Source organism: Amblyomma mixtum, chromosome 4 (genome assembly GCF_055824585.1).
Source record: "Amblyomma mixtum isolate Tamu chromosome 4, ASM5582458v1, whole genome shotgun sequence".
Lineage (NCBI taxonomy): Eukaryota > Metazoa > Arthropoda > Arachnida > Ixodida > Ixodidae > Amblyomma > Amblyomma mixtum.
In genome coordinates, this window is record NC_143015.1 from 5,100,408 (window position 1) to 5,112,476 (window position 12,069).

The following is a 12,069-nucleotide window of genomic DNA, read 5'->3' on the forward strand; positions in this document are numbered from 1 at the left end:
GCCACTGTTGGAAGTATTCCGAAAAGGCCTTTTTCGGAATGGAGTTTAGCTCAGCTGTCGTTGCAGCCATAATGTCCTCTCCTGTCTGAAATCGCGCTCCTTTCAATGGCATCTTGATTTTGGGAAACAACAAGAAGTCGCAGGGGGCCATATCAGGAGAGTAAGGAGCCGGTTGAACTACAGGAGTCTGGTTTTTCGCCAAAAAAGTTCGAATCAAGTGCGAAGAAGGTTCAGGAGCATTGTCGGGATGGATACGCCAATTTCCTGTTGACCACAACTCCGGTCTCTTGCGCCGCACAGCATCACGTAGGCGACCGAGTGCGAAGTTGTTGTACTGTTGTACTCTTTGGTCATTGTTTGACCCTGGGGCGTTCGTACTCGTGGTGTGCCACACAGCGAGAGTCCGAGAAAGCAGTCAGCATCACTTTGACGTTGCTGAGCATTTGGCAGGCCTTCATTGGTCGTGGGGACGTGGAATGCTTCTACTGTGACGACTGGGATTTGGTTTCCGGGTCGTACCCGTACACCCAAGACTCGCCACCAGTGATTATGGTGTTGATGAAGTCGGGGTCACTGTTTGTGGAATCCAGCGTGTCCTGTGAGACTTCAACACGAAGCTGCTTTTGCTCCACCGTGAGCAGCTTCGGCGCGAATTTCGTCGCAACTCTCTTCATGGCCAAATCTTCGGTGATAATGGAATGTGCAGAAAAAGTGCTGATGTTCACCTCTTCCGCAATTTCTCGGATAGTCACACGACGGTCCCGCATCACCAGAGCGTTCACTTCGGCAATGACCTGGCCATTTCGGTATGTTGATGGCCGACCGGAGCTTGGCTCGCTCTCCCCCGATGTGCGGCCATCTTTAAACCAGTTGTACTATTGCTTAATATGTGTGCTGCTCTAAGCATCATCACCGAAAACCGTCTGAATATTCCGAATGGTTTCCACTTGGCTGTCGCCCCGTTTCTGGCAAAATTTGATGCATTAGCGCTGCTCCTGTCGCACCGCCATTTTGCTTGCACTAAAAAACCGACGAGAGCACTGTGCACTACCTCACTCAAACGCTGCCTCCCAGCGACTGACGCTATCGGCAGGCGCGAAAAAAATTCGTGCATGCGCACGACGGCTCAAGGTCTGCTGGTGCAAGCGCGCTTGTTTCATATCCATCAGGTGTTCGGAAAAAAAAAAAAGAAAGGTCGGATACTTTTCTAACAGACCTCGTATGTGTCATTTTTAGAAGGTCTATAGAGGAAAGTACCCTACCCGATGACTGGCGGGTTGCCAGAGTAAACCTTTACATAAAACTGGTGACAAAACACAGGTGCAAAACTATCGCCCTATTTCACTTACTTCCACAGCGAGTAAGATACTTGAGCACATTATTCATAAACATTTATCTACCTTTCTTGAAGAACATAACGTAATATCGAAAGCTCAACATGGTTTCAGGAAAGGATATTCGACATGTACACAGCTAATACAAACAATTCATGATTTTGCAGAAGCCATAAACGAAGGAAAACAAACTGACGTAATATTTTTATATTTCCGCAAGGCCTTTGATACGATTTCTCATAACAAGCTAATATATAAATTTAGTTCTGTAATAAAAAACGATAGACCAATAACCTGGATTAAGGCTTACCTGACAAACAGGCGCCAGTTTGTTACACTGAATGGTGCCCTCTCACATAGCATTGCAGTGTAATCGGGAGTTCCCCAAGCATCTGTGCTTGGACCGCTTTTGTTTATTATTTATATTAATGATATCGTCCAAGATCTCTCTGTTAATGTTAAGTTATATGCTGGTGATTGTGTCCTCTCTGAACGAATTAACTCAAGTGAAGATCAAATCAGGCTAAATAATGACTTTCGGAAGGTAATGCGCTGGTGTTATAGGTGGCAAATGGTGATAAATTTTGATAAAACAGTATATATGAAAATAACGCTTAAAAGGAATCCTCTTCTCTACCAGTATGGTACTTCCGATAGCGCACTCTCTGAGGTAACATGCTACAAATATCTAGGCCTATGGATTTCCAATAATCTTTCCTGGAACAAACGTATTGATACCGTCTCGGCAAATGCTCTGCGCAAAATATTCTTCTTGAGGCGTGCACTACGGTTCGCTACTCCTGAAACACGTTTCCTTGCGTATAACACTATTGTGCGGCCAATCTTAGAATATGCCGTAATGATCTGGGACCCATATACCAAGATTAGCATTAAGAAATTATAAAGGATTCAAAAGAAAGCAGTAAGATTTATTTATAATTCCTATGGCCGCACCTGTATCACTAATCTTATTAAAAAGAGTGGCTTACCATCCGTTACTGACAGAAACCGTATCTGTCGTTTGAAATTCTTTTTCCAGTTAATTCATGGGCAATACGACATTGACATCTCGAAAATTGTTAGTTACTCTAGTGGTTATGCAACACGCCTGAGACATTCTCTTTCCGTAAAACCTTTATCCACAAGAACGAACTGCTACAAATATTCCTATTTTCCTAGAACTATTACCGAATGGAACAACCTTGCTGGTCATATAGTCGAAGAGAATTAATTTGTCCCATTTTGAGGCGCTGCTGCAACAAGTGACGAAATTTTGAATGTTCGGTTGATGAGTAATTTGTTGAGATTTACTTAATTATAACCTGTTATATGCTTGGCTCTATGACTGCAGTATATATATTCTGAGGTTGTGAAACGATACAGCAAAGTGTGATGTAATAATTTCGCTGCTGTGACGCCTTGTCTGCTGTATTTTCTTTTTTTGTCCTTTGGTGTTACACAACTTATTTACCCACCTGCGATGGTCTTGTTGTTCAAGACAGCAGTATTTATAAATAAATAAATAAAAAATAAATCGCGTCTTGTGTTGTATCCGTAGGACACTGTAGTGCATGTGCATATTTCTTTTTGTATCTGGCTGTATCTTGTATGAACGTATATGTAACATCCCTCCCTGTTATGACCCTCAACTGAGGGTTGACAGTATTTCTAAATAAATAAATAAAATGAAATAAATAAAAATGTCGAAATGTTATTCTAAGTAGCCTAGTACACTTTCATCTGCCGCTTTCCTAAAATCCATGAATTCTTTGTCAGGACAACGTATCGTTTTTTGCGGTAGATTGCTTCTAAAGACGACCGCACCATGATCTGATGTGCCTGGTAAAACTTCTACAGTAAATCCTGTTTCAGTGACAGCTTCGGAGATAAGAACAAGGTCGAGGATAGTTCGAGAGTTTGAAGTGACACGGGTACGTGTTCCTACTACCTGTTTAAGATTAAAAGAAAATGCCAAATCGAGCAACAACTCAGCGTGCTGACAAGAAGGTCGTGCACAGAGATCGTCCGAGTTTATCATGGCCAGATTAAAGTCGCCCCCCAAGATAATATGAGTGTAGCGCTTACTATGGGTGTAAAGAAAATCGTGTAGCGATTATAAAATTGAGGGGTCTGCATTCGGAGACCTGTATACCACACCAATATGAACGTTGCGCCTGAACGCAGGCTCCGACTGCCGCCCACGTTTAACGGCTCACCATGCAAGGATCATGAAGAATGGCTGGAATACTTTGACAGCGTAGCCGTACAGTTGGGATGACCAGACTAAAGTAAGCCACGTTTTCTTCGCCGTGCAAGGACCAGCCAGATTGGTTCCAAAAACCAGGAAGCTTCAGTGGTGGCTTAGGAATCATTCAAGAGGTAGTCCCTGAAGGCATTCGCAAGCATTATCAGGAAAGAAAGAACTCAGCTGCTTCTACAGTCACGCATCCAGCACCCGAATGAGACAGTGACCGCATACGTAGAAGACATGAAGCGCCTTTTTCGACGTACCGATCCTGACATGACAGAGAAGAAGAAGGTCGACGTTTAATGCGTGGTGCTAAAGAGGCATTTTTTGGTGCTCACATACACGACGAAAGCGCGACCCGACGACGGGGATGACGTGAAACGCCAGAGCCAGGAGATCTGACTTAGAATGGGTATCGACGGCTGGAAAGTTGCCGCTCTAGTCGACGCAGGAGCCGACTATTCGGTGATGGTACAGCATTCGCTGCGCAGCTGAGGGTAGTTACGAGCGCTTGGGACGGCCCACAAATTCACACCGCGGGAGCCACCTCATTACGCCATCGGGACCATGCACGGCGAAGGTGACAGGAACGTACCTCTTCTCAGACCTTCGTTGTGCTACGGCCATGTTCCCGTGAGGTGATCTTTGGCATTGATTTGCTTAACGAGCATCAGGCGATCATTGACCTCCGATCCAAGCTGATCACGCTTTCGACGGGCGATGACATCCCTTCGATGAGTACTCCGAAACATCACTTTGTGCTTAGTATCCTGGCGGAACAAGTTAGTGCACCACCCGATCAAGCGTCATCGTCACCGTACGCGGCACGGAATAACACTGAAGTCTTCATCCAGGGGAACATGAAATTTCTCTCTACAGAAGGATCGGCATTACACATTTGCGCAAAGGCCAGAGAGAGAGAGAGACAAACAACTTTATTTGCTCGAGCTAAATACGACGTCTGCTTAGACGCCGTCGATGGGAGTGGTTCGCTCTTCACGGGACCCATATGCATCCCTGGCCACCTGGCCCCTGGAGATCAGGACGAGCTGGTCTTCCACGGCGGGGCTGGTTAGCAAGGTCTCCCATCGCTCGGTAAGGGAGGATGAGGGATGGGGTGTGGTAGTGGGGCAGGTAAGAGGTGGGGGGATTTCCTTGATGAAGTTGCATACTCCAATGACATGTTGGAGCGTGCCTAACTCCGTCTTGCAGAAATCACATTCCTTCTGGTACCTTTCCGGGTACATCTTGTGTTGAAGGTAAGGGTGCGGAAAGGATCCTGCCTGTATCTGCCTGTAGATCGCTTACTGTTCTCTGGTAAGCGATTTGTGAGGATCGGGGTAACGTCGCCTCTCCGTCTTGTAATAGTTCGTAATTTCCTTAAAACTAATAATGGACTGTGGCTCACCTTCCTCTGCCCGGTGTTCCATCTCTCTGGCGAACTGGTGGGCAAGCTCGTTGCCCTCCAGCCCAGAGTGAGCTGGTGTCCATATCAACTCAACTTTCCTGTCAGGAAAGTCGCGCTTACTCTTGAGAATTCCAAGTGCCGCAAGAGACACCCACCCCTTTCTGTAACTGTTATACGCCTTTTGCGAGTCGGTGACAATTCTTCCCACTTTGGGCTGCGCGAGTGCAAGCGCTATCGCGGCCTCTTCTGCCACCTCTGGAAAAGACGTCTCAATAGAGGTGCACGTTACGAGCATATCCCGCGTCGTAACTGCCAGCGTGGCTTTCGATGAAAACGTAGGTAACGAAGCGTCTGTGAAGAGAGTGACACCCTCTTCCTCTTCTTCTATTTTCTCTAATGTATCCGTCAAGGCCGCTATTCGAGCCGCTCTGCGGCCGTCGTTACGACCCGGCCTCATGTTTCGAGGCAGCGGTTTACTCACGATTTTATGCGCCCACAACCTGGGTAACGGTCCCGTTTCCTTCCGGTCTGCCTCTTGCCAGCCCAACTTGGCAAGAACGCGACGTCCCGCCGAAGTTTGACTGAGCCGGACTCTTTGATTAGACAGATGAGCTTCTATTAACTCTTCAACGTCGTTGTGCTTGGCCATGCCAAGAAGCTTGTCGGTCGAAGAATACGTCGGTATGCCCAGCGCCATCTTGGTTGCCTTGCGTATAATGATGTTCAACTGGTCCCTGTCTTTCTTGAGTAACTTCAGGTACGGCGCCGCGTAAACGATGCGCGACGTCACGAAGGCCTGGACGAGCGTCAGTGCATCGTCCTCCTTGAATCCTCTTTTTCTGTTCGTTACTCTTCTGATCATGTGCGAAATTTGTTCCGTTGAAACCTTGACCTTGGCGAGCGACGCCCCCGCCTTGCCGTTGTTCTGGAAGATGACATCCAGAATACGAGCTTGCGTGGTTGGCGTTATGTTCGCGCCGTCGATGGTGATGCGGACGTTTTCTTGGTCTCCTTTCTTTCTTATTGGTTTGACGACGAGTAACTCCGACTTCTGGGGCGAGCAACTGAGGCCGCACGATTGAGTGAACTCGTGCACGGTCTTTGCCACTCTCTGAAGGGTCTCCTCCATCCATCTCTCCGACCCTGCCCTCGACGTCCACACGGTGATATCGTCGGCGTAAAGAGCGTGATCTGTGCCCTCTATGTCTTTAAGCAAAGTCGGGAGAGGGAGGAGAGCCAGGCTGAAGAGAAGCGGCGAAAGAACCGACACTTGCGGGGTGCCTCTGTCTCGCAGGGCTATTGGTTTCGACTTCTCTTCTCCAATTTTGATTGTTGCCGTTCTGTTGCTCAAGAAATCCTGCACATACTTGAAGGTGCGCTTTCCGCACCCGTTTGGCGCAGGGTACGGAGGATACTTTCGTGTGTAACGTTATCGAAGGCCCCCTGAAGATCGAGCGCCAGGATAGCTCTTGGCGTATGAGGCTTGGCTTGCTTGATAACTAGCTCGTGTAGTTGCACCAAGACGTCTTGCGTGCTCAGGTGCCTTCGGAATCCGTACATAGTCGGTGGCATCTGATGAGTGACGTCCAAATGCCTCTGTAGTCTTTTGAAAACCATACGCTCGACCACCTACCCCACACACGACGTGAGGGAGATGGGGCGCAGGTTGTCGACGTGGGGTGGTTTCCCCGGCTTGGGAATGAAACGTACCTCCGCTTCTTTCCATTCTTTTGGTAACGAACACTTCTCCCAGGACGCGTTGGCGAGGTTTAGAAGTTCAGCTCGGCTTTTGTCGCTCATATTTTTTAGCATCTTGTATGTAAAGCCGTCAATGCCCGGTGCGCTGCCTTGATTACTTTCATCGATGGCCGCAACCAGCTCCAGCTCGGTGCAGGCTTCGTCCATCTCGACTTTGCTATCCCCTTCATACTCGGGAGTCGGATCACCGCTCTTCTCGGACTTGAGGTATTTACTTGTGAGTTCACGAATGAGCTTCTCCCCGTCCCCGTCGTAACTGTAGATCGTTCTTGCGAGGTCTCGAGCGCATGCGCTCTTGCTTTTTAACGGATCTATGAGGTGCCGCAACAGCTTCCAGGTCTTTTTTGTAGACAGTGTGCCTTGCAGGTCCTCACAGATCTTCATCTAATTTTCTCCGCATAGCTGCTCCGCATACTCGGCCGCCTGCTTGTTGAGCGTATGTATACGTCTGCGAAGCTTCTTGTTATGTCTTTGTCTCTTCCACCTGCGAGTAAGACCGTGCCTAGCCGCCCACATGTGGCTAAGCCTGCTGTCTGCGAAGGGAACTTTCGTAGTCGTAGTAATCTTCTGCGTAAATTTCTTTACAAACTCGCGTTGCTTTTTGGCCCACGCCTCATACGTCTTGGTGTCTTGGTCCTCGTCCTCGCCTTCACTGGCTGCGCTTCTACGTAACCGGTCCCAGTCTGTGATGTTGGCTTGACCCAGTTTCGCCTTGATGTCGGTCCCCCCGAGGGTTACACAAATGATGTCGTGATCTGAGCCAAGATTTTCCCCCGTGGTACGCCAAGTAACGTCGAGGTTCCCCCGAATTAACGTCAGATCAGAAGTAGTGTCTCTGACCGTGCTAGTGCCTGTCCTGGTCGGTACGCCTGGTTCATTAAGCACCTGCATGTCGTGATCCTCTATAGCTTTTGCCAATTGGTTTCCTCTTTTCGACGAATATTTGTAACCCCACATCGTGTGGGCCGCGTTGAAATCTCCTAGCACTAAAAGCGGTCTTGTTCTCGCTTCTTTAATGCAGTCCAATATGATGACTTGAAAGGCAATGATCCTGCAGGACGGTCGACAATACGCATTCAAGACGAAAATGTTCTTGTCACCCGCCACTCTTCTGCTGTGAATTTCGATAAATGTATGTTCGCAGCCTCGCTGAGCGGTCACGTGCTGTGTGGCCGCCACGTTGCTGCGGGCCAAGATCGCAGTACCCTTTTCGCTGGGGTCCGTATACGTAATGTATCCCGCGAGCTTGGCCCGTCCGTTGGTCTCTTGTAACGCTATGATTTCCGGTCTCTGGTCCAATTTATCGACGTAAAGTTGTAACTCCCCTATCTTGTTTCTAATACCCCTACAATTCCATTGAAGTAACGTCGCAGTCTCTGTCTGTTTTCCTTTAGTCTTCGTCAGTGTGTGCTTTTTTGAGCGGTAGAATTGCGCACGGAACCAACTTTTCGCGGCCTGACCCGTAGATTAAGTCGTGGTGACTTCATCTTGGCAACCGTGAGATGCTTATTTTTTGCATCCAACGTCATGACTCTAACGGAGAGTTGGCTGCATTTGGCCTCCACATTATCCATTCTAACTGTTAGACTGTTGACTTGCGCAGACATGTGAGAAACTTGGCTGGAGATATGCGTAAGCATGCTCATAACCGACTCTATTGTCGTAGGAACAGCGGCCTCGACCTTCCCTTCCTCTATGGCAACACCAGCCGCTTCTGTCGGTGGAGCTTGCGTCACAGACTGCGTCAACGCCGGCGGCGTGGTTGGCTTCGTCGCCGCCGGAACAGTGCTGGTGGTGTCTCTCTTGAGTACTTTCTTTTGAAGTACACTGACATCAGTATCACTGTTCGTTGTTCTACTGAGCGTCTCGATGCGCTCCATCATTGCCTGAATCTGATCGTTTTGGCTCTAGATTTGATTATTCTGCCTCTCTATCACCTGTTTGAGTTCCAGACAAATGTCTACACTCGTTGTCTTTGGAAGGGTGGGAGGAGCGGAGGGGAGGGGAGGCAAAAATTGCTATTGTCGAGAGCGACGGGAGACGCCGCTGCCCAGCCCACCTGTTTCTCGGCGCCGTTGCTCCGCCGGGTCTTCGAATTGGACCGCGAACGAGATTCGCGCCTGCGAGCCCCAGCTGCCGATGGTGACCTGGTATCGCTCTTGCTTCTCCCTCGCCTTGTCTGGGAGCGGCTGCGACGCCCGTCCGGCGCCTGCCACGCTGGCCCCCTCGGCTGCTGATGCTGCTGCACCTCTTCTCGTTTCTGACGTTCCCAACGCCGTTTTCGAACGACGTATGGTGTCTTAAATCTCGCTTTACACTCCTTGTCCGCGGTGAGGTGGTTGCCCCCGCAGAGGCTGCACTTGAGGTTACTGCAAACGTGGCTTTCTTCGGGATTCTCCATGCCGCAACCACGGCATATCTTGTCTTCGGGGTTAGGACAAACGTCCATCCGGTGGCCGAGGCGACCACAACGGTAGCGCATATCGATCTGCTTGCGATACAGCGAACACTCGACCAGCAGGTTGCCGTATCTGATGTATTTCGGGACCTTGCCGCCGTCGAATGCGATTACCACCGCTGTCGTCTTGCCGATGCGGTTGGCTTGCGGAGCAGTGGGATTATACTCTTGAACGATATAGTGGTTGATTTCTTGAATAGTGTCCGTCATCGGAACACCCCTGATGACGCCCTTAGCGGTGCCGTGGGGGGCGGTCTCGTAGGCGCTTATACTTGGTGTGCCGTGCCGCTGATAGTGAGGTGTCTGACTGCCGAGTAGCGGTCGGGGTTCTCTCGGTTAGGCGTACTGATAACGACTATGTTTTGCTGTTTGTTCGGGCAGATAACATCTTGCGTCGCCTCCTCGCCACTCACCTTCGCAGCTGCGATGATGGCTCGGCTGATCTCGTTTCTAGATACTTCCCCAAGGTTCAGGCCTCCCCTGGGACGCATGACGATCTTGATATCTTGCCTCGGCAACACAGGCATCCTCGCTGCCTTGAGTAGCTTGCTCTTGAAATTTTTCCGCTGCAGGCGACGATACCCGGCATCCGCCGGCGCCCCGTTCAGCGGCGTTAGACTTAGCTTGCTGTCTTGCTCGGAAACTTCCTCCGGCGTGATATCTTCACCCTCCACTTCGACATGCATAGCGGACGCCATTTTCTTGAAACAGTTCGCCTCTAGGGCCTTGGTGAGGTCGATGACCGCGCCGGAGCATGCCTAAGTCCGGCCGCTAGGCCCTGCTATCTGTAGGCTTAGCTCGCAGCGACACGGTGCTCGTAGAAGAACCCTTCAAAATTGGAAAAAAAATGGTTTCCCACCTCAAATTTTGGTATCCACACGGTCATTGTAACGTCACGGATGCGTTGTGTGGGAACTTGCATGAGTTGGGGTGAATGGCTATGCCTTTTGCCCAAAAATCGAGGAGCACACTTCCACAACTTCCACAAGCGCAGCTCACAGCGCGCGCCCACCGTAAAAAAAATAGAGGTGCGTACCTTGAACAAACGATACGCGCGCGCTGACCGGGCTCAAGTCCGAACAGAATCCGCAAAGGCCAAGCCGACGTACTCCTGACTAACCTCAGCGAAGAATACCGGCACGTTAACAGCTAGATGAAAGACGATTGCTTTCTTGTCGAGATATCCGACATACGAGACTCCTTCGCCTTCTCCGATCCATCCACAGAAGATTCGCGTGAAAAAGAAAGCACGCCCACTTCCGATATAAGCCCAGCCCTGCCCCCGACAGACAAGATCACATCCCCACTCTGCTGTAGCGAGTGCTTCTCTTCATCGGCGAAGGTCCGACAAACGCCAATTGCCAAGCATCGCATTATAACCGACCAGTACACCCGACATCTCCGCCAAAGCCCCTACCGAGTGTCGCCGCGAGGACGACAAGCCATCCGGGACCAAGTGGAAGAAATGCTGCGCGACGACGTTATCCCGCATTTTAAGAGCCCCTGGGCGGCACCGGTTTTTTCTAGTGAGAAAGAAAGACGGTGCACATTGATTCTGCGTTGGTTACCGACGCTTGAAGAACATCCCAAAGAAGGACGCCTACCCCTTTGCCCGCATCGACGACACACTGGACCGGTTCTGCAACGCCAAATATTTTTCATCGATCGACCTCAAGAGCGGCTACTGGCAAAACGAGGTCGGTGAAAGAGATCGCGAGGAGACCGCATTTATCACTCCGGATAGCCTCTTCGATTTCAAAGTGATTGTATTTGGTCTCTGTTCCGCACGAGCGACGTTTCAGCGAGTAATGGACACAGTGCTGGCAAATCTGAAGTGGCAGATTTGTCTGGTATATTTAGATAATGTCATTGCCATCTGCTCTAACTTTGAAGAGAACCTAAGAAGGCTTTGAACAGTGTTAGACGCAATCAAGTTATCCGGCGTAACTTTGACAGCAGTGTAGTCCGACTTTGCCTATGAAGAGCTGCTGTATCTAGGGCACATTGTTAGCAATTAGGGAGTACGCCCAGACCCGCAGAAAAACAGCAGCTGATATCGCACTATTTTCACCGCTGACCCATAAGAAAGCTGTGCACAGCTTCTCCGGACTGTGCGCGTATTAGCGACGTTTCGTCAAGAACTTTTCGCGCATCGCCGTGCCAGATGTGCCATTTAATTGGGAAGCGCCGCAAGTAGACGCCTTCAAGGAACTTCAGCGTCGCTTACAGTCCCCAGCGATCCACGCGTGAGCGTATGCGCGGTCCTCGTTCAAAAACCTGACGGGCTGGAGAAGGTAGTCACATACGCCAGCTGTTCCCTGCCCAAGGCCGTGGCTAACTATTCGACAACTGAGAAGGAGTTTGTTTGAATTTCAATCTTACCCAGTTAGTAGCTGAACCCACACGCGTAACCCATGAATCCTCCAATATCCTGGACCTCATTCTAACTAACCACCCGGAAAGTTCATCATTGCTTACTTCTCTCCGCGGAATTAGTGACCACAAAGTTTTACATGCTACTTTAACCTTCATCCCCGAATCGCGCCAAACATTCCCTAAAACGACTCGCCTTTATGACAGCGAATTACAAAGAAATCAATAATCATTTAATGGCGTTCTTTCCAAACTTTGATACAAGTTTCGATGATCGATCAATTGAGGAAAACTGGCTTATTTTTAAAACTAAAATTATAGAACTTACAGAGAAGTTTATTCACACCATCACATTTCGTGCCAATCCCAACAAACCATGGTTCACAAAGCATTTGAAAACACTTGAAAACAAAAAGAAGAAATTTTTTCGTGCAGCTAAACGTAACCCGAGTGCATGGGCATGGAACAGATATTACGCAGCCGAGTCAAC

At 49.3% G+C, this 12,069-nt stretch overlaps 1 protein-coding gene and 1 pseudogene across 1 annotated transcript; both read right to left on the minus strand.

The window, feature by feature from the left end:
• Positions 1–4,498: 4,498 nt before the first annotated feature.
• Positions 4,499–6,232, minus strand: LOC149345532 (uncharacterized). The gene has a single exon (XM_089586105.1). It carries the CDS (start codon positions 6,117–6,119, stop codon positions 4,887–4,889), a length of 1,233 nt encoding a protein of 410 aa, XP_089442231.1. The 5' UTR covers positions 6,120–6,232; the 3' UTR covers positions 4,499–4,886.
• A 2,476-nt stretch (positions 6,233–8,708) lies between these two features.
• Positions 8,709–9,904, minus strand: LOC149345533 (uncharacterized; annotated as a pseudogene).
• Positions 9,905–12,069: the final 2,165 nt, after the last annotated feature.